The sequence below is a fragment of the Salmo salar genome, chromosome 13 (assembly GCF_965601325.2).
Source record: "Salmo salar chromosome 13, fSalSal1, whole genome shotgun sequence".
In the NCBI taxonomy this organism is placed as follows: Eukaryota; Metazoa; Chordata; class Actinopteri; order Salmoniformes; family Salmonidae; genus Salmo; species Salmo salar.
The window spans coordinates 46,148,331-46,174,769 of NC_138303.1; the positions used below are offsets into that span (position 1 = coordinate 46,148,331).

A 26,439-nucleotide genomic window follows, 5' to 3' on the forward strand; every position below is an offset into this window, starting at 1 on the left:
AGAAAACATTCCAGAACGTTATGTAACGGCAAACAAAAATACGCATTTCTTATTGGACCGGTCCAGGTAGTTCCTCATCGTTTCAGTCCATTTTGTTCCGTTTGGTGCCTAATGAACACGACCTAGAGAGACTAAAGCGCAACACATTCCACTCCAGAAAGCAGCAAGGATGAACTACTACAGTACCACGCAGAGAAAGTGAGAGAAAAAAAGACGAGAAAGGCCAGATAGAAACCACTTAGACTGCCATACAACCATTAGAAGATTTCATAAAAGATGGTAAGGGCATACGTTTAGAAACTAATACATACAAAAATTGCATGGGAAAGAGGAAATGGTTACAGAGGAAAGGGGAAGTAGTCCGGGAATTTTTTTTTGTGTATAATAAGTGTATGAGTCATTTAGAAATGACGGTGTACAGTGAATCTATTACTTTTAGCTTTCTGTTTCTGTCGCACGGCTTCAGTGACAACCAAAGACACAATTTCGTTCGCTATGGCCCAAGCTGCAAATAATGTGCCGTTAACGTAAAGAAAGCTGCACAGGAACACAACTAAAATGCTAATAAAAAAAATATGTCACATGCTACCAAACCGGATCTTAGTGTATCAGATATTGAAACAACAAATTGCTATTTTCTGCTGTACATAAACACACACACACACACACACACACACACACACACACACACACACACACACACACACACGGTTTATAAAACGTATCATAAAGGGCTATAAATGAGGTTCACCTTTTGTGAACGACTGACACAGATGCTCAAAATGAAACCACTAACAAAACTACTAGGGATTCAGGAAAACAGACCAAATGTAAAATATTGGATCCGACCATCTTGACAATGAAAGTATAAAAAACGAATGCATCTTTGGATTCGGAGCGTCAATTATCTTTGTGTGTGTGAAAAAAACATGTCAACATGTGCAGGAGAGCAAGGCCACAATCCCTTGTTACAATAATATGGACCCCTGCAGTGCTCAGTGTTTTGGTATCTCACGTGATCAACAACAAATGTGAATCAATGCAATGTTTACGTTGAGTGTATATGTATGTCTAGTATGCGCGCGTGCATTGTGTGTGTTTGACCGTGTGTTACCAGTATTTGTTAAAGTCTGAGTGCTGAGTTTATCACAACGACCATTACCACCCTCAGGAAGATGCTATGCAGTCCTACAGTTCAGTGAAGTTCATAAGTGCTTGAGGGTGAGGCGAGAGGGTTGTAGGGTGATTGGGGGGGACGGGGACGAGGGGAAGTACGGGGGGGGGGGGGGGGGGGAGTCCAGCCCCTGTATGTTGTCTATGGCATAGTGAACAGAACAGGAAGCTCTTTCTCTCTTATTGTCCCAGTCCATTCCCAGAAGGCTGTTGTTGCTGAGATCCAGCAAGGCTCCAGGCCTGAGACAAAATGGCTGACACAAAATGGCAACCACAGCAGGGGGAAAGAGGAGGAGTTTGTTTCATTTTAGTAGGAAGAGATTATTTCTTCGGGTGTCCCTCCTCCTCCCATTGTCTTACGTCAGGTCGCGTCACTCCTACGCAATGCTCGGAGGCGGAATTGTCACGCTATCTGATGTAAGACAATGTTTTCTTCCTACTTTTCTGGTCACCTGAGAAGAGAGGAGTTATTTTTATATATATATTATTTTTTTTTTTTATTTACTATCTCCTCCACTCTCCTGCCCGTGTGGGGTGGTGTTTGATGGTGAGTGCCGTAGAGTCCCGGGCCGTGATGTGTGATACGCTCATCATCTGGCAGAGTGGTGCGACTGTGTGGCCATGATGACGTGGGAGGAGGGAGCATCCCTCCCATCTCTCCCTCCATCCCTCCCGTCTCTCCCTCCATCCCTTTCTCCTCTCCTCTGCTGGTGTTGACCCATCCCAGCCAGCACGGACATGGCCATGGCCTCGGCAGCCGCCCGGGCGCCCATGCCGTTGGGGCCCGAGGAAGGAGAGGGGCTGGGCAGGGAGCTGTGTTGGATGACAGGGGCCGGGGAGCCGGTGGGCTCCGACATGTCTCTCATAGGACTGTCCTCTCCTGTAGGACGAAGACACAAGAACAAAGTGTTACAGGGATGGGGCTTACCAGAGTGACTCTTCATCAGAGATGGGCAACTTTGGTGGAGGCCCCAAAAAACAAAATCAGAACTCATCTGCGTACCCAGATCCATACCCACCACGCATGCGGTTAGAGCCAGCCCTAGCCTTTTGGGGGCCCTAAGCGAAATCATTTTTGGTTTGCTGCAATTCTACACATTTTGCCATTCGGCAGAGAGAAAATCTAGCAATTTTCTAACACATTTTATGCAATTGTAATGGGGCGGAGAGAAAAATGTGAAGTTTTACAGCTAATTTCTTGCAATTCTATACATTTTGCCACAGTGTGGATTGAAATGTTTGCTGTTTTTAATATGTTATCTGAGTGAGTGACTAACAAAATCAATGGGGGCCCCACGGTCGGTAATTCGACCATGATTACTAAAAGTTTAGAGAGATTGGTAAGTCTAGTGGCCAGCTAACACATTTTACCTGCTATGGGCTACTTGAATGACTGACAAAATAAGAGAAAAACTGCTGATACACAACCAAATTTTGAAACTCCACCTTGGGTATTCTACTATTCTAGAGTAAATTGAGACCCCAACTGAGTTCCACCCAAAAAAGAGAGAATTGATCCACGGGCCACCAGTTGCCCATCCCTGCTCTACAGGGTAGAAGGAAGTGAGCTACCAGAAACCACAATCAGCTATTTCAACCACTATCCCCTATAAATTAAGAGATTTAGTATACAGTTCATTCAGACCCCTTGCCCTTTCCCACATGTTGTTATGTTACAGCCTCTAAAATGGATCAAATACATTTGTTTCCTCATTAATCTACACACAATGCCCCATAATGACAAAGCGAAAACAGGTTTTTAGACTATTTTTTATTTACATAAGTATTCATGACCCTTTGCCATGAGACTCGAAATTGAGCTCAGGTGTATCCTGTTTCCATTGATCATCCTTGAGATGTTTCTACAACTTGATTGGAGTCCACCTGTGGTAAATTACAAATTATGTCAAATCAATTGAAAGGCACACACCTGTCTATATAAGGTCCCACAGTTGACAGTGCATGTCACAGCAAAGACCAAGCCATGAGGTCGAAGGAATTGTCTGTAGAGCTCCAAGACAGGATTGTGTCAAGGCACAGATCTGGGGAAGGGTACTAAAAAATTGCTGCAGCATTGAAGGTCCCCAAGAACTCAGTGGCCTCTGTCATTCTTAAATGGAAGAAGTTTGGAACCACCAAGACTCTTCCTAGAGCTGGACGCCCGGCCAAACTGAGCAATTGGGGGAGAAGGGCCTTGGTCAGGGAGGTGACCAAGAACCCGATATTCACTCTGACAGAGCTCCAGAGTTCTTCTGCGGAGATGGGAGAACCTTCCAGAAGGACAACCATCTCTGCAGCACTCCACCAAACAGGCCTTTATGGTAGAGTGGCCAGACAGAAGCCACTCCTCAGTAAAAGGCACATGACAGCCTGCTTGGAGTTTGCCAAAAAGGCACCTAAAGGACTGTCAGACCATGAGAAACAGTATTCTCTGGTCTGATGAAACCAAGATTGAACTCTTTGGCCTGAATGCCAAGCGGCACGTCTGGAGGAAATCTGGCACCATCCCTATGATGAAGCATGGTGGGGGCAGCATCATGCTGTGGAGATGTTTTTCAGTGGCAGGGAGACTAGTCAGGATAAAGGGAAAGACGAACGGAGCAAAGTAGAGAGAGATCCTTGATGACAACCTGCTCCAGAGCGCTCAGGACCTCAGACTGGGGTGAAGGTTCACCTTCCAATAGGACGACGACCCTAAGCACACAGCCAAGACAACGCAAGGGGCGCTTCAGGACAAGTCTCTGAATGTCCTTGAGTGGCCCAGCCAGAACCGGATCGAACATCTCTCGAGAGACCTGAAAATAGCTGTGCAACGATGCTCCCCATCCAACAGAATAGTTATAGACAAGAACAACATAAGATAATATTACAAAAGTACTTATTAGAGTTTTCCATGTGTTTTCTAGATGCTGCTAGCTAGTAGGCTCACCCATGTAGGCAATCTTCTTCTGTAGAGTGGTGACAGGGCAGTCCTTGTGAGCCAGCAGTAGCTGTTTGAGATGAGCCACCTCATTCCTCAGGAGAGACACTTCATTCTGAAAAAAAAACAGTAACACAATGAGTCAATGCTGTTGTGTAACACAATGAGTCAATACTCTGTCTCTACCCAGTACAGCCAGAAGAGGACCTAATATCTTCTATTTTCAAACTGGTTGAAATGTTTCAATGACTGCGTGGTTCGGAGAAATGACAGATGAGACCGAAGTACAGTGCGGCTTTGAAAACCATCACACACACCGCCAGCGAGACGTTCATGGAGACGAGCTCCTCTGCCTTCTTCTCCAGGGAGTTGACCCAGACTTTGCGTTTCTGTCGGCAGCGTGAGGCGGCCGCCCGGTTCCTCTCCAGGAAACGCTGTCGTCGGTCGTCCGGGTCGTCCTCCGCCGCACGCCGCCGCCGACCACCAGTAGGCTGGGCCGGAGACACCTGGAGGGGAGGGGGGAGAGGGCGTGGTGGAAATGGAGAGAAGAGTTAGGTGGGATAGAGAGTGAGGGTTTGAGTCAGATTGTCAACACTTAAAACAAGCCTGATACAAAATTGTCTTTCAGTGCCTAAATTATAATGCCCCTGCCCTTCTACTGATGTCAACGAATGACAGGGCATGAAGATCCAAGTCAAGAGGATTTTGATAATATTCTACTGCCACCAGGGTTGGGGTCAATTCCATTTCAATTCCAGTCAATTCAGGAAGTACACTGAAATTTCAATTTACTTTCTGAATTGACTGGAATTGAAATGGATTGACCCCAACCCTGATTGCCAGAGAGTAAAGCCTCCATGTGTATTCTTTACAATGAACATGCATGTGCGTGCGTAAGTGAGTGCTTAAGGGAGAAAGAGTGTGTCCATGTCTCCACGTTGTCCTACCTGTGGCTGTGCTGGGGAGGGTGCGTCAGGGTGCTGCACCAGTAACTGGCTCTGTTCCATCCTCTGGGGGTGCATGGGGCTGCCGGCCATACCTCCCATACCATGACCTCCTGAACTCTGCTGGGCCAGCGCTGCCTTCAGCCTCTACACGAGACAGGACAACCAGGACGAGTTTAACATTAAAACACACATGGACAAAATACGCACACACACATAAACAAAAAAAAATACACACACGTGTTCCTTTATGTTATCACAATTGCTTCTGGACTATGCCATCTCAGTCAAGTGACGAACAAACAGAGATAGGAGGAGGGATCGAAGGCTAAAGGGCAACAAAGGGAGAAAGATACATAGATACAGTTGAAGTTGGAAGTTTACATACACTTAGGTTGGAGTCATTAAAACTCGTTTTTCAACCACTAACTTTGGCAAGTCGGTTAGGACATCTACTTTGTGCATGACACAAGTCATTATTCCAACAATTGTTTACAGACAGATTATTTCAATAGCAATTCACTGTATCCCAATTCCATTGGGTCAGAAGTTTACATACACTAAGTTGACTGTGCCTTTAAACAGCTTGGAAAATTCCAGAAAATGATGTCATGGATTTAGAAGCTACCGATAGGCTAATTTACATCATTTGAGTCAATTGGAGGTGTACCTGTGGATGTATTTCAAGGCCTACCTTCAAACTCAGTGCCTCTTTGCTTGACATCATGGGAAAATCTAAAGAAATCTGCCAAGACCTCAGAAAAAATTGTAGACCTCCACAAGTCTGGTTCATCCTTGGGAGCAATTTCCAAACGCCTGAAGGTACCACGTTCATCTGTACAAACAATATTACGCAAGTATAAACACCATGGGACCACGCAGCCGTAATACCGCTCAGGAAGGAGACGCGTTCTGTCTCCTAGAGATGAACGTACTTTGGTGCGAAAACTGCAAATCAATCCCAGAACAACAGCAAAAGACCTTGTGAAGATGCTGGAGGAAACAACAAAAGTACGTACAAAAGTATCTATATCCACAGTAAAACGAGTCCTATATCGACATAACCTGAAAGGCCGCTCAGCAAGGAAGAAGCCACTGCTCCAACACCGCCATAAAAAAAGCCAGACTACGGTTTGCACATGCACATGGGGACAAAGATCGTACTTTTTGGAGAAATGTCCTCTGGTCTAATGAAACAAAAATAGAACTGTTTGGCCAAAATGACCATCGTTATGTTTGGAGGAAAAAGGGGGAGGCTTGCAAGCCAAAGAACACCATCCCAACCATGAAGTACGGGGGTGGCAGTATCATGTTGTGTAGGTGCTTTGCTGCAGGAGGGACTGGTGCACTTCACAAAATAGATGGCATCATGAGGTAGGAAAATTATGTGGATATATTGAAGCAACATCTCAAAAGCTTGGTCGCAAATGGGTCTTCCAAATGGACAATGACCCCAAGCATACTTCCAAAGTTGTGGCAAAATGGCTTAAGGACAACAAAGTCAAGGTATTGGAGTGGCCATCACAAAGCCCTGACCTCATCCTTAGAAAATGTGTGGGCAGAACTGAAAAAGCGTGTGCGAGCAAGGAGGCCTGCAATCCTGACTCAGTTACACCAGCTCTGTCAGGAGGAATGGGCCAAAATTCACCCAACATATTGTGGGAAGCTTGTGGAAGGCTACCCGAAACGTTTGACCCAAGTTAAACAATTTAAAGGCAATGCTACCAAATACTAATTGAGTGTATGTAAACTTGTGACCCACTGGGAATGTGATGAAATAAATAAAAGCTGAAATAAATCATTCTCTCTACTATTATTCTGGAATTTCACATTCTTAAAATAAAGTGGTGATCCTAACTGACCTAAGACAGTGAATTTTTACTAGGATTAAATGTCAGGAATTGTGAAAAACTGAGTTTAAATGTATTTGGCTAAGGTGTATGTAAACTTACGACTTCAACTGTACATACATAGAGAAAGGAGAAAAGGGGGAGATCGAGGGGGAAGGGGGGGAGAGAACCAGAGAGAGAGAAGGTGCGTGAGAAAGAGCAAGAGAGCACCAGAAATAGAGATTGGTTTCAGAGTGTGTGGTGCACCAAGGGGGACAGAGAGCCTATAGGTCTATAGGTTCATTTGCATAACTGAGTGGAATTAAATTGGCACGTGTGTATTTTCATTAGTTTGTCATGCATCTTAATTATCACACGGGCACCGCGCGCATTAAAAAGCCTAGTTTGAGCGGAATATCACCTGTCAGACGCAGAGAGCTGCAGGGCCCGGTTGGATAAAACATCTTATATAAATATTCCCCTCATCTTTTCCATTACAGTTTCCTTAACTTGAAGTCAGTCGCAAACAACATTTTAAGGCGAATTTCCCCCTTAAATTAAGTGAAAATGTTCAAATTGAGGGCCCGGTTGCATAAAACATCTTAAGGGTTTACCTTAAGGAATAATTGTCCCTTACCTAAGGGAATTATTTAAGGACGTTGCATAGAGCCCCACAAATAATTCCTTAGGTAAGGGCAAACAACAATGCTTAATCCACACCAGGAGAAATGTCTATTTTTGGGTGCAGTTACCCTTTTATTCAAGTGTTTTTGGTTTGCAAAACAAATATCTGCTGGATGGATGAAAATAATCATGACATCATTCTGTCAGGTAAGCATAGGCTAATTTTTAGCTAGCATTTCACTGAGAAGGCTTTTGAGAAACATTTCCATCTACACACAGACATTCCCATTGCCTCTTCAGAAAGTTGCAGGAAATGCAAATCACTGATGCATTCTGTTCATGTCTTATGTTAAACTTGGGCAAATTAATAATTGTTCAATACATTTAGTTGATTCCCTACTAAAGGTAAATACATTTTAGAATATTGTTGAAATCGTTTTAATATCTGGATTACGTGAGGGACCTAATTATGATATCTGGACAGGATGAGGCTCTCCACTACCTATCGTTCCTGTAGTGATGATTCACCATCTTCATCTAATCTTTTCATAATTTATCTGCAGATAATCGCCAAAAAGTAGCCTATGCAAATTAGGGAGCCAAACGAACGGCTCTCTCATCGATGCGATTTGGTAGGCTGACGAGACGAGTCAGTCACTCACTTTACAGTCACTGTCTGGCAAGCCCCAAAATCCTAGGAAAGGAAGCCTAGGAAATATGAATGTACCAGAAAACAATAATTATGCTAAGTCGTGGATTTCGACTCATCGTCACCACTTACATTACATGGGAGGTGTAAATTCACGAGGATCATGCTCTCTCCCTCCTCCGTGTAAAGAAATTTGACTGCAACCAACCATAGCGCACACAAATTGTACAGGGGAAGCGGGGACAGACAGCAGACTGCCTTTCCCTGTCACCGCTCTCTTTGTGACTGACAGGTGCCTATCCTATCACTAGATCACTAGAAGATGCATATCGTTCATTCTAGCGAGAGAGGGCTTGACGGACTAGCAAAATGAAAGTAGCCTACTTAGTCTGTTGTTTGTATGAACGCATAGTATTTTGCATTGGTCACATCATTTTTACTGTTTGGAACAAATGTAAGGGTTTGTTAAGCGGTTAATGAGGGTCAGTTAGTCGGCAGCAAAATTGACAGGAATGTGGATCCCTAATAGAGAAAGATAAAGAGACACAGAGAGACACAGAGGGACACAGAGGGACACAGAGAGACGGATGCATCTGTTCCTAACCATCTTGGCCTCCGAGTGTGTGGTGTACCCCGAGGGGGAGTTGGAGCCGCTGCTGCCACCTCCCAGAGGAGGACCAGGGATGCCGGGAATGTTGGGCACCATGTGCATGGGCCGGGCCAGCTAGAGACAGGATGCACACACACACACATTTTAACAACCAAGGTTGGGGCTCATGCTGGCAAAGTGAGACACTACTCAATGTCAGTGTTTCAAAGTGCTTCATGTATTCTTCCATGTGAATTCATACTCATTATAGACAACTAGTGCAAACGTATAATTGAATTATTATGTGATCAAACTAGGCTCCCTGACTGATATGTTATTACTCTGCTAGTAATGTAATAATAATTATAATAAATGCCGGTCATGCGAACCCACTATACTGGCGATGCAAGCGTCATGCTCTACCAACTGAGCTACGGGGGACCAGCTTCCAGGTAATGGTCAGCTTCCACTTGAATCAGAATTGGCAACAATCGCCGGTCCCAAACCAGAGAAGGACAGAGCGATGAAGGCAGGTTACTTACAGATATGACAGAGGGTATCTGCATGGGTCCAGGGAGGAGCCCGTTGGGAAGGTGCATCATCATGGGGTAGTGGCCTGTGGGAGAGCTAGAAGAGAGAGGTAGAGGGTTATTGCTGGGGGGAAAAATCTATTTGGAAATCTCCATCTTGCCCTCTGATAGGCTATGTGGAATTCACACCCTATAGGATACACTTATCCAATCCTTTCAGTTCTACAGGGGGGGTAGGGATTGTAAAAAAGGGTTGAAGTGGGATTCAGCATATAACAGCCATCTTTAACTGGATCTCCAGGCCCCACGGAGGACTAGCTTGGTTCCAGAACTGCTTATGCCATCTTCAGATCTGGAACCAGGCTTGTGACGAGAGGACCAGTCACTCACCCCAATACGGAGCGGTTGGATGGTGGGGTGGGTGTGATGACAGAGGTGGGTGAAGGCATGGTGGGCTGCAGGGCGTCGAAGCCCAGGTGGAGGGGCAGAGAGCCTGGTCTGGGCCGCACCGGGAGGGCGCCAGGCCTCACGATTGTGGGGGTGGGGGCCGAACTCAGCGCTGGCCTCGGGGGAGTGTCCTGAGGAGAAGACAGGAGAGATGCCTAGTTCAACACCGGGTGATGAGTATAAGGTCCGCATGAGGTCAATAATGACTCGTTTCCAATGCATTCTGGATTGTTCCTTGATAGCACATAGACATAGTAAAGGAGGAGTACAGCAGGCATGTTGTTCCTCTATCCTGTCATCCATTCGACCCCCATTAACAAACAAACAGTGCCCATCCTGGTCTCTCATACCTACTTACTACCTGTTCCTCTGGCCCTCCCCTGTCCCTTACCTTTGGGTGCGACTGAAGGAATGTGACTGGCATGCCAACCCAGAACTCTAATCCTAACCAATTAGGTCATTCAACATGGGTTTGCTGGTCAGTCATGTCCCCTTAGTTTTGACCCCTACCTTTCCTCTTCTCACCATGGTGTCCCTGCTACTGTCTGACATGCTGGAAAAGGAATCTGGACTTCCTGGTGGGGAGGAGTCAACCTCAACAGGGTTCTCCTCCTTCACCTTCACGGCTTCTGCTGAAGGCGTCTGCAGGCTCATGTCCAGGGCCACCTCCCTGTTCGGGGCAGGGAGCTGGAGGAGAGAGGGAGGGAGAGGGAGACTGTGAGACACTACAAAGCAAAGGAGAAGATCCAGGACTCCAATCCCATTCCACCCCATTGCTCATGTGACTGACTGGGTTCCGATCCTGGTCTTCTGAGCGTAACAAGACTATTAGTCCACTGACCTAAAGCCTAGAGCTTACGCAAGTCTTCAGGTCTCAGATAGAGTAACGCATTAGGCAAACGTGGTCCATGGAACCACCTGGGTTCTACTCACAGGGTTCTTGGCCCGCTTGTCGTCATCCTCCTGGGCCTTCCTGAACTCCTCAGCGAAGGAGCTAGCCAGCTCGTTGAACAGCCCCACCTCCTCACAGTTCTTCAGGAAGCGAGTGGGAGTAGGGGTCTGGTCTGGAACAGGAGGAAGAGAAACACAGAGAAACGTCTATTTTAGAAAATCTCTCACCTTTTTTTCCATAGTTACCGTGTATAAAAAACAGCCAATGGATGGATGTTTTACTCTGAAAAACTTTGGCGTGGGGATTTAAAGCTAGAATCCTTAGTTGCTACATACCTTTTTGGACTTATAAATTAATTATATATACACACCCATTGATTATTGAATAATATAACTTTGAAACGGCTCATGAGCTTATATCAACTACCATACCCCATCAGAACCCAAAATATAAACTTGAGGGCATTTGATTATCTGGCCCGGGTTACCCCAGTGGAAGGAGTTTGCACTGGGTGAAAAGTGACTGCATTAGTTTTGGAACCGGGCTGCCTCCCGTGCGTGGCATGAGGATTCTGTGTTTTCACATGCAAAAGTAATTGCATTTGATAAAAAAAAAACTCTATCTGCCTTCCCAATGAAAACAAGTTTGAACATTTGAACATATATTTTAGTCTCAAAAACCCGACCCGAGGCAAGTGTCTAGGTTTCGGTTTCAATGATGGACTCTTGGCATAGAGGAACGCCATCTCTGCCTACGTCACTACTTTATCTGCTTGATTACAATATCCGCTTCAATAAAATAGTAGCTAGCAAGATGGAGATCACAGAGGTTCTTTTTTATGAGTGTATTTCACAAGGGGCTAGTTTGCATCAACTACCACTACAAAGGTTATGCCTGCAAACTTGGGTTTTGAATTGTGGAGTTCTGGCATATCTGCCTCGTGATTCATTGGGAGACTCCCCAGAATGTGTTTTTTCCACCTTTATCGACGTAGGCAGTGACGTAGTTTGTCTATGCCAAAAGAGTCCATCAGTGTTGACTAGGGAGGGGTTCTCGAGACTATATCTTTTTTTAGAAAAAGGCTGCATGTTTCTGGATGTTGCACCACGCTGCCTTGTTGACAGCCTGACAGTGCGGTGCAGATTTGAGAAGGGCGCTCCTCCCTCACCACTTTCGACCTTTCACATCACGGACCATACACCGGTGCACCACGGCTCAGGATAACAGAACTCCCTCCTTGTTTTACTCCAATGTTTGTAAACAATAGTTAAAACTATCATTTTGATATCATGGAAGGTCATTTATTGCTTCCCTAGCTCTATCAATTTGACAAAGACTACATTTCTCCAGGCCCTTCCCTCAGCTTTTTTCCCCCAAAACAAAGGCAGTAACACTTTGTTATTCTTCAACTAAGGATTGTAGCTTCAAAGATAATCAAAATAATACAATATTCAACTAAAGGTCTTCAGGGAAATAAAACAAGACAGGTGGTGACAGAGATGCTATTTCTGACTAAAATGTTTTGGTGATCACAACGAGTGACATTTTGGGTACACACCAACAACTGACAAGAGTACCAAAGTAAAGAGGCGACAGTACAAACAGTAGAGTAATAAAGTTGAATAGACCAGACTCACTAGGAGAACCAGTACCTTGGATAATGACAGAGTCAGTCCTGGCAGGGGCAAACTTCAGACTCATCTCATGTTTGTGTTTGTGTACAGCCAGGTGGTCCTCGTTGGTAAACCTCTAGAGGGAGGGAGAGAGAGTTTATGAAGCTGATTAAACGCACGCGCACACACACACACACAACTAGAGGTCTCCTCGGATCCCGAAATGAGATCCGAACCGGATCCCGAAATGAGATCCGAACCGGATCCACGAAATTCCCACCCGACCCCGACAGGATCCGGTCATTTTCTTTGAAAATAAATATTCGATCCGATTCAGATCCGAGGTGGACCAGATGTGACTCGAAATATGTCAGAATTGAGAGAGAATCTAATCCAAATTGGATCGGGTCTGCATTCAATCCAAATTGATTCAAAACATTTTTTTATTTTTTTTATTTAGCTTTTACATATGGAGACCAGCAAATAATTCACTTTAGTCTGTGACCTACTGTAATATTCTGTATTCTTATACTGTTCAACATTAAAATCTAGTCTATTTAACTGTTTTGATCATCATTGATTTAGACTAAAAAAGGTAGGCTATAGCCTGTTTGACCAGCAAGCTTCAAATTAAAAATATATGTTAAATAGTCTACGGAAGGATGGAGTCTGCTGCATTCATTTGCAACAATTGGGGATTTAAAGCGAACATGCAGGCCTACCGCCCGGAGAGTTAATTCAAATGTAATCATTGAAGAGAGAAGACCTGATACCGTGCCTTACGCGATGAATCAAATCGGGAGCCTTTCAACATAAGACGACAATATTTTCTACAATATCAGTCTACCACACGAAAACAACATGAGCAGATTAACTTGGTCAACAATGTTGTTTATTAAAGACGATCAGAAAGAACGTGTCGGTAACTCTGCATTAAAGTATATAACTTGTTTATTTTGAACGAAGCCACGAAACTAGCGTTTGAGTGCGTCCCAGCTTTATGCCTACAAATAGCCTATCACTCGAGTCATTCAACATTACTTACTTATATTTTTTAATTAAAATAGCAAAATAGCCTACTAAATAGGCCAAGCCTAAACAAATAAATTACATAAACTAGTAAATTGACTAAATAAAATGTAATAGCTAAGGTCTTTAAAATATGGGCAACCCTTTCCCCTCCTTACATACAACGTGCATAAAATGAGGCCCATACAACACAATTTGGCTGTTGGTTTTTCATCCTTGGCCTGTAGGCTACTCTCTTTCATTCCGTTTCTTCTTCACGTCAGCAGAAGGACTCCATGTCTCAGAAAGTCACTTCATATAACCTATAGGCTATCCCCGATTTCCGCTGCGTCGTCCCCCTCACCGAAAAGTAGGCTATTTTACCATGCGTCACGTGTAGTGCGCACTGGTTCGTTTTCATAATCTGAGGGTTAACTACAAAATGTTTTCATCTGACCTGGTCGGATCCCGGGTAATCGGGTTGGGGTAGATCCGTGAACACACACAAAGAGAGAAAGAGAAAGAGCGAGAGAGAGAGGTGATAATCTATTAGGCCTGATGCTCAGTCAGTTAGGTGCCAGAAACCACCTCAATATCAGAAGTCAAGTCACAGAATCATATACATTTGACTTGCTATCTTTTGGAACACATTCATACGGTATCACGTTGGGTTGCACCACAAAGAATATCTGTGATGTACAATACACTCTGGTTTTTGTACCACAGCCCTTTCAAACTAGACAACATGTCTTGGAAAAGCCATGGCTGACTACCGCTATATGCCACAAAATGCTGCTGACACTGAAAACACATCGACTCAACAGCTTTCTCAGCAGGGAAGTGGAATGCTAGGCCTGCTTGCTGGCTTACTGTACATCATTTGTTCTTAACTGACTTGCCTAGTAAAATAAAAAAAAAAGGTACAAAAATGTATCTAGCATCTGCTGTGCACTTGTTCTACTACTGCATTTGTAAGACTTATGGTCCACTAAACAAGTAGCCTAGTGCACAAGTATGTGTTTATTCAAGGTATGTGTTCTTCTCTAGTTCCAGCCCATCTGCAAAAGACAGGACACACATGTGCCAGTCAGGCAGGCACACCAAGGTCCTACAATAGTCTTCCTCGGTCAGTCTTTCTGTATTTGTTCTCTTCCCTTTTGGAGTTGCTTTGGTTTAGTTTTAGTTTACAGAACTAGATTGTGTTCATTAGGCACCAAAAGGAAGGAAACGCGCTGAAACCGGGACGGACTACGTGTCACTATGTCCAATAAGAAAAACAATTTAGTTTGCTGTTACAAAGCTTTTTGATACATTTTACCCTGATGAATGCGACCGTGGAGGTGAATCAGGAGGGGATGCAGTAGGTGGAATTTTAATCATCATGGCTTTAGGCTTGAGGCCCAAATGTTACCCTATTTCCTATTTAATGCACGACTTTGACCACGGCCCAAAGGCTCTGGTCGAAAGTGGTGCACTACATAGGGAATAGGGTGCTACTTGTGACACAGACTTTAGTTTCTCCGCCGTCTTCTTCTGAAATGAAGGCTATTTCCGGCTGCGTGAGTGTCACAGTAACAAGTTCAGTTGTGAGAGAGGGGGGGACGAGAGACGGGGGGGGGGGGGGGGGGGGGGGGGGGGGGGAGAGAGAGAGAGAGAGCCAAGTGGAAACACTGTCAAGTGTCAGGAGCATATTTTTAGCCAGTAACAGCTAGCGGCAGCGTCACCAATACACTCATACGTCTCACAGACTGACAGTATCTTTCCTGTGACCAAGACAACTGGGTAGGGCTGGGGGGGAACCATCTAAAATTAGTCTCTCTGACCTGTACGTACGTAGGAGATACTGGAAGTAAGGATTATCATATCTAACAATAAATAGCAAACAGGTCAAAATGGAGACCCTGTCGCTATAAACTCAAATTGTACAGAAGGATTCTGGGAAAGGCCAGACTTACACCAGGACAGGTTTCCCCGTATGAATATGCTATGTGCCATAGCAAGACAAGGTCTGGACATGACCTGAATAAAATCATACTTCTGATCTGTTCGGACTGAATAACACACCACACACACACGCAAAAGGGCAGCCAAGTGTTTGAGTGTGAAGGTGTCAAAACACACCCAAGGAGCATCAACACACTATGCTATGATGATTCACAACATGTTGACACACACATTAGGGTTGGGTGATGTCAATCTTCATCCTATCGTGATTATGTAGCCATAAAAACCCACATTGTGATATACGAGGGTATTGCCCCCTATTGGCCAACCCCATATTATTTTTACTCAGCTAAAATTACAGTTGGGCTATAGCGTGAAATCGAATGCTTCAACAGGACAAATCATGACGAAAGATAATGTTGAAAGCCCGGGTAGAGACTAAGTGCAGGCAAATCTTTTCGAATATTTATTTCTGGTGGAGGAGCTTCAGCATAGAACAGGTGTGTGTGTATGTGTGTGTGTGTGTGGTGCACATGATGGAGCGGTGACTGTCTGATGAGGAACGGTCTTACCATAGTGAGTAAGGGAGCACTCTAGGTTATTCAGAACTGGAAAATAAATTGCTTAATTAGCCCCATAAAATAATACATAAATAATCTCACTCATAAAGCTTTGATTGAGAATAGCCTATGCCTGGGCTATTAGACTTTCATTCTTGCGATTTTTGAAAGCAGCAACTTTAGGACAACACCAGGCTAGAATATTTGGCAACTAAGTGACTGTGACTAACTTGTCCTACATTTTTTTAAGACAGGTTATTGGCCATTTGTTTTTTTTTAAATGTTGCATGAAGGAATTTTTCTGGCCCGCATGGATCATTTCTTTCTCAATAAGCTTAAACTTGATTTAAAACTTGTCATTACGTTTTTCTATTGATATTGTTTGTTCTCGCTCTCTCATTATTAGTCATTTTTACATTTTAGTCATTTAGCAGATGCTCTTATCCAGAGCGACTTACAGTAGTGGGTGTATGAATGTTCATTCTTTTTTTTGTGTGCGGTCCTCTGGCTACCTTAGGTTTTTAGGCTATTCAAGCAACTTTTTAAGATGGAACTCCGTTACGTTAATTGTTTGATCGGGAGAAAGCCATGCATAAAACGATCAAAGTGTAACCTATAGCCCAAAGTCATATTCATAGCCTATCGAATGGAGAGAAGGCTATAGTGTATATAGCCTACGTTTTTTTTAAACAGCTAGACACAAGATAGTAAAGTAGTGTCATTCTACGGCGCGTCGGTGGAATTAATCGGCTCTGTCTGGCCTATATTCCTCGCTTGCGTTCTGTATGCAACATACTTATTGAAATAGGCTTTAGCAAATAGGAAGTACCCAGAATGTCACTTGTGCTGCTGTGCTGTGCACTTCGAGACTCCGTTCTTGCCTGCGCGGCGCCAGTCAAGTTCAAATAGGCTAAAGCATTGTCCGTCACATCACGATGTCGTCACCATCGGCGATGGCTGTCAATCATCGTCGATAGACGATACTATCATAATATTGCCCAACACACACACACTAACACTGGCAAGTCAGCTACAGACAGACATCAGTGTTGATTCAACCAAATCTCAAAGGACATCCTGTACATTTTATTTTAGCATCCATTGTAGCCTTTTTGTAACTGATTAATAAATGAATCATGTCAATAAATTAAATATGTTACAACATTGTTGTCCTTACAGAAGCAAGTCAAGTGGAAGCTAAAATGTTTGTTGTGGTAGCTTGAATTTCCTAACAGAAGCAAGTAAAGTGGAAGTCAAACTCAGTGTTGTGGTAACTTCAATTGAGTCCCTTGGTGTCCTGAAGGTTCCGAGAGGGAAATGGAGCCAACAAGCAATCAATGATTCATTCCAGACGCATGTTACGGTGTGTGTGTGTGTGTGTGTGTGTGTGTGTGTGTGTGTGTGTGTGTGTGGTACAGTGTCTAAACACTAAAATGCCGAGGACAACACTAATGATTTCTTCTAGAATAAAAAGAGACAAAGTAATAACATCAATAATTCCATGTCCACTCTCTTAACAATACAATCATCTGTTGTCTGCAAGCTGTCCACAGTAAAATAGGTGGTAACACTTTTATAAGCATGTGGGAGCCTTTATAATGTTTCCTAATAACAAGGCGTATAAGTCTTAAGTCACGGCATCAATAGTCAAGGAGGGAAGAACCAGAGAGTGCGAGGTGTTGAAAAGACGTCTTCACTGGGACTGTATTGTAATGTCGTACTAGGCTTTAAAACAACTAGCCTATAGGTGAAATCTAGCACCTTAGAACAGAGTACAACAACACCTGTCTTGTTATGACTGATATTCATCATGTTCTGCTGGCCAAAACCAACATTACATGAGACATGATTGTGGCTTGTGTAGTCGTAGACATACTTTACTGCCAAAGCAGTCTCACTCGTGTTGCGCGTCGCTAACCTCCAGTACGGTGGCATCCCAAATGGCACCCTATTCCATATAGAGTGCGCTACTTTTGATCACAGCCCTATGGGACTAGGGTGCCATTTGGGTTGCCTTCAGCCACAGACATTTTGTGCCCAGCCGAGTCACTATGTGGGTCTTCAACTTCCGTGTCTGCAGGGCAGTAGAAGTGAGACAGAGACGGGTTGAAACAATAACGGCGCCTAGATTACTCATCTGTACTGCCTGCTGCCTGTGACTCACTGGCTGGCTGAGTGGAGGAGACACATCCTTGTTAGCAATGTATCGCAACACTGCTAGGCTAGCCGTCTCTGTCAGTGATCAGTGTATTGTCCATGTGGGCTCTCACGGAGAAACAGAAGTAGCCGAGAGACCCATGTTCGACTAGCTAGCTATCACTAACAGTGCGATCAGTGTGTGTGTGTGTGTGTGTCACCTGGATGGCGTTGTGTCGTCCACGAGGGCTCTTCCAGAGAAACAGAATAAGCAGAGCTAATCCATTTAATAGCCTACATTAGAATTGTTTCGCAACAGAGCTAGCTTCCTAGCTAGTCATTGTCAAGCCAATAAGGAGTAGGCGAGAGAACAGAAGCAGACCGGCAATAGGAATGTGTTGTCCATGTGGACACTCAGCCAGAAACATAAGCCGGTTGATGGCTAACTAAAACATGTCTACTCTCTACCCATGTTCTGTTCCACTGACAGCAGTGGGAACTTCCATTCATTTCACGACAGAACTAGGCTATGTACAGTATGAATGAACATCGTCAGTTTCAACTTCCCAATCAACTGAATGAGGAGGATACTCACTTAGAGTTAATCCAGAGTCAACTGCTATAGACAACACACACTAACACAAATCCACACACACAAATACCAAGTACAACCATACAAACACACACACACACACACAAATACCAAGTACAACCATACAAACACACACACACACACACACACACACACACACACACACACACACACACACACACACACACACATAAATACCAAGTACAACCATACAAACACACACACACACACACACACACACACACACACACACACACACACACACACACACACACACAAATACCAAGTACAACCATACAAACACACACACAAATACCAAGTACAACCATACAACACACACACACACACACACACACACAAATACCAAGTACAACCATACAAACACACACACACACACACACACACACACACACACACACACACACACACACACACACACAAATACCAAGTACAACCATACAAACACACACACACACAAATACCAAGTACAACCATACAAACACACACACACACACACACACACACACACAAATACCAAGTACAACCATACAAACACACACACACACACACACACACACACACACACACACACAAATACCAAGTACAACCATACAAACACACACACACACACACACACACACACACACACACACACAAATACCAAGTACAACCACACACACACACACACACACACACACACACACACACACACACACACACACACACACACACACACACACACACACACACACACACACACACACACACACACACACACACACACACACACACACACACACACACAAATACCAAGTACAACCATACAAACACACACACACACACACCAAGTACAACCATACACATACACACCTGAAACCCGAGACAAGATGGAGGTAGTTGACGGCTTACCTGTCCACAGCCCGGAGCGTTGCACACAAAAGGTCGGTCGTCCCCCATCTTTGCAAACAGTTTGCAATGTAACTGTGGGAGAGGAGAAGAGAACATTGTTGTCGTTTCTTTCCTTTTCTTAATTTCCTCAAATCGGTTCAGTTAGTCCTCCAGTAGACTAGTCCAGAAAACAACAAAGCAGGAATACTCCTGTCCTGCTGGTAGGCTAGCTGTAGTCAGGGCAGCCAGGAAGCAGAATGGATTTAAAAATAACCTACCCAAGCAGGGAGGAAAACACACATTGACACACACACACACACACACACACACACACACACACAAAGCTAGGCAGCGAGATGAGGTCTCCCTGGTGGTGTTTCCTTCATACAAGGGGCTTTCAGCTGGCCAATGAATGAGGAGAAGCTTACAGGAGAGAAGGTAGCTAGCATTTGGTTAGTACATAGACTTCTCCATCACACCCACCACTAGTCCCCAAGCACCCATTCTTGACTCTGTCTCTCGCTCTTCTTTTCTGTAGGCTCTTTCTCTCTCTCTCTCTCTCTCTCTCTCTTTTTGCCAGCTCCCTCCATCTTTCAGATTCAACTACCACTCTATAGTCCAGTAGACTACACGTCAATGCCCCCCCCCCCCCCCCCCCCCCCCAATCGCCTAGTTTTTGAAGGATGTCATCTCTAATTCCACAGCTCAAATATCTGTGCGCCATCCTACTCCCCTAGTGACCCTCAACGACCATCTTTCATCTCATCCCGGATACGTCCCAAATGGCACCCTATGTCACTGCATAGTGCACCACTTTGACCTCAACCCCATGGGCCCGGGTCAAAGGTAGAGCACTACATAGGGAATAGGGTGCCATTTTGGACGTGGCCCTTATCGTATGATCTCATTTGCCTGTTCTTGTCTGCTGCTGTCACCCCACTTTCTCAGTGACTTTACTGCCACAAGCAAAACAGAAACCAAGCACGTTCAGAATGCCGAGAGACCCATGTTCATTCCAGACAAACCCCTAGTCTAACGAGAAGAGACCTAGCTCCTAGCTAGGAAGGGAAGGGCACACTACAGTTGATGAATGGGAGACACACTACTCTCAGCTGGTGTTGGAAGGTGTGAATTGTCAAGAGTTTGAAACTCGCCCATCAAAAATTGTTGCCAATAAGGTACAACACTGTAAATTAGATTTAGGCCTATGCTGCTCTGGGTCGTACTCATTAGTGCACAACGTAGCAAAACATGCAACGGACAAAGAAAACAAGCATTGGACAAAATCAGATTGTATTGGACAAATTCCCTCCCTGTTTCAGGACATTTCCTCTTAGGCCATTTAGGCCCACCCACCTTCTATCTAATCTGCAGTTTCAGTTGATTTCACCCACCTCTCTCAACTCACATTTCCGAGCATAGGCCTATAGTCTACTATTGACAAATGTGACATAACACACATTCAACACCGTTTAGTTTCTCCTTCCCGACCGTGTGTGAGTACAGTTGAACTGACAGGACCTAAAGCTTGTTTGGCGGTTACAGGCCTGGGTTCAACTTTGTCTGTCAACTGTCCCTGTTGAGTACTACCACCCTCCCTCGCTCGCTCTCCTCCTCCCTCTCTTCTCCTCACCTCTTCCTCCCTCTTCTCTATCCCACCCTCTCTTCTATCCCACCCGCTCTCTTTTCCCCTCTTCCCCACAGGGAAGACAGGTTGGGAAGTTTAGTAAAGATAACTTGGTCATGAAATGTTAATCATGGGATGTGATGTAATGTTGGGGATAGGACATTAACATTGAATGACCAAGTTATCTTCACTAAACCTCACAACCTGACTTCAAGTGGAGCATGGGAGCAGAGAGGGATGGAGAGACAGGAGAGGGAAGGTAGAGAAGAGATGATACTTGGGGGTGGGGGTGGGGGGGGGGTGGTTTATGGCATACATTTTTCAGCAGCACTCTGTCCTAACGTCCCAACACAAGCCTCTAGATGACGTCTGGCAACAACTATTACACAACGCAAGTCCCACAACACACACACACACACACACACACACACACACAACAGATTATACAACAGCATCACTTTCTCCTCCAATAACATCCACTGAAGATGCCATGTAGATCTGTAACCATGTAAATCTCTGTAAGAAACCATCTAATTACAACCTGTTATAGGCCTTTTTACATGGTAAACACACTGCCAGGTAGGCCTACAATGTAACCACAGTGTAACTGTACATTCATATAGCCTAGTACTTGACTTACAACCTTTTATAGACCACTCGTTTTAGTAGCACTTATCATGTTTCCACTGTTCAATCTCTCGTCTCTCTCGAAAAATACAAAGGCTGCATCTTATTTGCCTATAAAAAGCAGGCTGGCCTACCCTTCCCCAGTGAGCTCAAAAGGAGGAAACGGAACACATACAAGGCAGAGAAGCAGAGAGCTTGATTCCTAACAGACCTCACAGCCTATGCCGGCGTCCCCAAATGGCACCCTATTCCATATTTAGTGCACTTCTTTTGACCCACTGGGCTCTCGTCAAAAGTAGTCCCCAATATCAGGAATACGATGACATTTGGGATGCAGCCTTGTGTGTGGAGCGGAGAGCAGCAAGCCAATACAGCAGGCTGGTGTTAGGCCTCTTACACTGCCCACACTAAAACACAATCCTCTGAGTCTATTTGGGCAGAGATGTGTGAGTTCAGTCCATCTACACACGACAATACACCAGCAACTCGTTATACTCATGGTGTGGACTAACGGGCTGTGTGTGCCACATCAAGGACAAAAACTGGATGAAGCAGAAGGAGGGGTGGGGGACAGACTTTTACTTGTACACTTGATTACATGGATATGCTTCTTGAAACAAGTCATTACACTTCGTAATTATCATGGCATTTCATTATTATCCAGGTAATTACTTCTAAATATTAAATTCAACAAATTAAGAAATGCCAGGTTGGACAGGATCTGTTGCATTTTTGTACTGACAACATTAACAGAGTCAACATAAAGATATATGTCTAACTTGTCCTTGTCTGCACAAAATAGAATCTGTATTAAAAAAAAAACACTTTCTCGATGCGCAAAACCATTCAAACAAAGCCGGATAGGTTTTCTCCCACTTTTTCCAAAATATTCACATTACGTCACAGACCTTGCTGCGGTCATTCGATGGCAGTGGCATAAGTTCTTCAAAGAGAGAAGGCCGCAGTGAGAGAAATCATGTAGCTTAAGCGACTGAAAATAGGCCTTTTACTAGATGAAATCATAAAAGGAGCGCTTGAGTCTTATTAAAAGAGTTGGATATTTTAGGAAACTTTCTTAATGGAAGTCCAGTGCATTCGGAAAGTGTTCAGACCCCTTGACTTTTTCCACTTTGTTACATTAAAGCCTTATTCTAAAATGGATGAAATACGTTTTTTTCCCCCCTCATCAATCTACACAACACCCCATAATGGCAAAGCAAAAACAGGTTCATAAAATGTTTGCAAATTTATAAAAATTAAAAATTAAAAAAAATATCACATTTACATATGTATTCAGACCCCTTACTCAGTACTTTGTTGAAGTGCCTTTGGCAGCGATAACAGCCATGACACCACAAGCTTGGCACACCTGTATTTGGGGAGTTTCTCCCATACTTCTCTGCAGATCCTCTCAAGTGCTCTCAGGTTAGATGGGGAGCGTCACGGCTATTTTCAGGTCTCTCGAAATATGTTAGATCGAGTTCAAAGTCCGGATTCTGGCTGGGCCACTCAAGGACATTCCGAGACTTCAAATGAAATCAAATTGTATTTGTCACATGCACTGAATACAACAGGTGTAGACCTTACAGTGAAATGCTTACTTACAAGCCCTTAACCAACAATGCTTTAAGTTAAGAAAAAAAGAAAAAAGTGTTAAATAGAAATTAGTACAAATAATTAAACAGCAGCAGTGAAATAACAAGTGAGGCTATATACAAGGGGTACCGGTACAGAGTCAATGTGCGGGGGTAATTGAGGTAATATGTACATGTAGGTAGAGTTAAAGTGACAATGCATAGATTATAAAACAGAGAGTTGCAGCAGCGTAAGAGGGGTCTGGGTAGCCCTTTGATTAGATGTTCAGGAGTCTTATGGCTTGGGGGTAGAAGCTGTTTAGAAGCCTTTTGGACCTCGACTTGGTGCTCCAGTACAGCTTGCCGTGTGTTAGCAGAGAGGACAGTCTATGACCAGGGTGGCTGGAGTTTTTGATCATTTTTAGGGCCTTCCTCTGACACCACCTGATATAGAGGTCCTGAATGGCAGGAAGTTTGGCCCCAGTGATGTACTGGGCCGTTCGCACTACCCTCTGTTGCGTCTTACGGTCGGAGGCCAAGCAGTTGCCATACCAGGCTGTGATGCAACTCGTCAGGATGCTCTCGATTGTGCAGCTGTAGAACCTTTTGAGGATCTGAGGACCCATGCCAAATATTTTCAGTCTCCTGACGTGGAATAGGCTTTGTAGTGCCCTCCACACAACTGTCTTAGTGTGTTTGGACCATGACAGTTTGTTGGTGATGTGGACACCAAGCAACTTGAAGCTCTCAACCTGCTCCACTACAGCCCTGTCAAAGAGAATGGGGGCGTGCTTGGTCCTCCTTTTCCTGTAGTCCACAATCATCTCCTTTGTCTTGATCACATTGAGGGAGAGGTTGTTGTCCTGGCACACACGACCAGGTCTCTGACCTCCCTATAGGCTGTGTCATCGTTGTCAGTGATCAGCCCTACCACTCGTGTCATCGGCAAACTTGGTGGTGTTGGAGTCGTGCCTGGCCATGCAGTCATGAGTGAACAGGGAGTACAGGAGGGACTGCCCCCGTGTTGAGGATCACCGGGGCGGATGTGTTGTTACCTACCTTTACCACCTGGGGGTGGCCCATCAGGAAGTCCAAGAGACAGTTGCAGAGGGAGGTGTTTAGTCCCAGGGTCCTTAGCTTAGTGATGAGTTTTGAGGTCACAATGTTGTAGAACGCTGAGCTGTAGTCAATGAATTGTATTCTCACATAGGTGTTCCTTTTGTCCAGGTGGGAAAGGGCAGTGTTGTGTGCAATAGAGATTGCATCATCTGTGGATCTCTTAGGGCGGTATGCAAATTGAAGTTGGTCTAGGGTTTCTGGGATAATGGTGTTGATGTGAGCCATGACCAGCCTTTCAAAGCACTTCATGGCTACAGACGTGAGTGCTACGGGTTGGTAGTCATTTAGGCAGGTTACCTTAGTGTTCTTGGGCACATGGACTATGGTGGTCTGCTTGAAATATGTTGGTATTACAGACTCAGTCAGAGACAGATTTTAAATGTCAGTGAAGACACTTGGCAGTAGGTCAGTCTATGCTCGAACTACACGTCCTGGCAATCCGTCTGGCCCTGCGGCCTTGTGAATGTTGACTTGTTTAAAGGTCTTACTAACATCGGCTACGGGGAGAGTGATCACACAGTCGTCCTGAACGGCTGGTGCTGTCATGCATGTTTCAGTGTTACTTGCCTCGAAGCGAGCATAGAAGTAATTCAGCTCGTCTGGTAGGTTTGTGTCACTGGGCAGCTCGTGGCTGTGCTTCCCTTTGTAGTCTGTAATAGTTTGCAAGCCCTGCCACATCCGATAAGCGTCGGAGTTAGTGTAGTACGATTCGATCTTAGTCCTGTATTGATGCTTTGCCTGTTTGACGGTTCATCGGAGGGCATAGCGGGATATCTTATAGGCTTCCGGGTTAGAGTCCCGCTCCTTGAAAGCGGCAGCTCTGCCCTTTAGCTCAGTGCGGATGGTGACTGTAATCCATGGCTTCTGTTTGGGTTATGCACTCACGGTCACTGTGGGGACGATGTCATCGATGCACTTATTGATGAAGCCAGTGACGGTTGTGGTGTACTCCTCAATGCCATCAGAAGAATCCCAGAACATATTCCAGTCTGTGCTAGCAAAACAGTCCTGTAGCTTAGCATCTGCTTCACCTGACCACTTTCTTATTGACCGAGTCACTGGTGTTTCCTGCTTTATGGTCAGACTTGTCAAATGGAGGGCGAGCTTTTCATGTGTCTCTGTGTGTGGAGTAAAGGTGGTCTAGAGTTTTTTCCCCTCTGGTTGTACATTTAACATGCTGATAGAAATGTAAAACTGATTTGAGTTTCCTTGCATTAAAGTCCCCGGCCACTATGAGCACCGCCTCCGGATGAGCGTTTTCCTGTTTGCTTATGGCCTTATACAGCTCATTGAGTGAGGTCTTAGTGCCAGCATCGGTCTTGCGTGGTATATAGACAGCTACGAAAAATATAGATGTAAACTCTCTTGGTAAATAGTGTGGTCTACAGCTTATCATGAGATACTCTACCTCAGGCGAGCAAAACCTTGAGACTTCCTTAGATTTTGTGTACCAGGTGTTGTTTACAAATATGCATAGGCCATCCTCCACTTGTCTTACCAGAGGCCGCTGTTCAATCCTGCCGAAAAAGCTTAAAACCCGCCAGATGTATGTTAATCACGTCGTTGTTCAGCCATGACTCGGTGAAACATAATATATTACAGTTATAGATGTCCCGTTAGTAGGATATACACTACAGTTCAAAAGTTTGGGGTCAGTTAGAAATGTCCTTGTTATTGAAAGAAAAGCAAATTTTTTGGTCAATTAAAATAACATCAAATTGATCAGAAATACAGTGTAGACATCGTTAATGTTGTAAATGACTATTGTAGCTGGAAACGGCAGAATTTTTATAGAATATCTACATAGGCGTAAAGAGGCCCATATCAGCAACCATCACTCCTGTGTTCGAATGTCACGTTGTGTTAGCTAATCTAAGTATATCATTTTAAAAGGCTAATTGATCATTAGAACACCCTTACGCAAATATGTTAGCACAGTTGAAAACTGTTGTTCTGATTAAAGAAGCAATAAAACTGGCCTTCTTTAGACTAGCTGAGGAGCTGGAGAATCAGCATTTGTGGGTTCGATTACAGGCTCAAAATGGCCAGAAACAAAGACCTTTCTTCTGAAACTTGTCAGTCTTTTCTTGTTCTGAGAAATGAAGGCTATTCCATGTGAGAATTGCCATTAAACTAAAGATCTTGTACAACTCC

At 44.4% G+C, this 26,439-nt stretch overlaps 1 protein-coding gene across 2 annotated transcripts in view; it reads right to left on the bottom strand.

The window, feature by feature from the left end:
• Window positions 1-1,587: 1,587 nt before the first annotated feature.
• atf7a (activating transcription factor 7a) overlaps window positions 1,588-26,439 on the bottom strand; it is a 50,840-nt gene continuing 25,988 nt past the window's right edge. The window contains exons 2-12 of one of the 2 annotated variants that reach the window (XM_014135742.3): window positions 19,360-19,431; window positions 12,250-12,346; window positions 10,639-10,769; window positions 10,231-10,392; window positions 9,649-9,836; window positions 9,271-9,355; window positions 8,744-8,863; window positions 5,041-5,184; window positions 4,411-4,599; window positions 4,103-4,208; window positions 1,588-2,053 (exon numbers count right to left, since the gene is read on the bottom strand). In XM_014135742.3, coding sequence (XP_013991217.3) covers window positions 1,764-2,053; window positions 4,103-4,208; window positions 4,411-4,599; window positions 5,041-5,184; window positions 8,744-8,863; window positions 9,271-9,355; window positions 9,649-9,836; window positions 10,231-10,392; window positions 10,639-10,769; window positions 12,250-12,346; window positions 19,360-19,407 — 1,560 coding nt within the window. In that variant the 5' untranslated portion in view covers window positions 19,408-19,431 and the 3' untranslated portion in view covers window positions 1,588-1,763. Of the gene's footprint in view, window positions 2,054-4,102; window positions 4,209-4,410; window positions 4,600-5,040; window positions 5,185-8,743; window positions 8,864-9,270; window positions 9,356-9,648; window positions 9,837-10,215; window positions 10,393-10,638; window positions 10,770-12,249; window positions 12,347-19,359; window positions 19,432-26,439 lie in introns of both variants that reach the window. The other variant, XM_014135739.3, reaches the window with a different exon arrangement.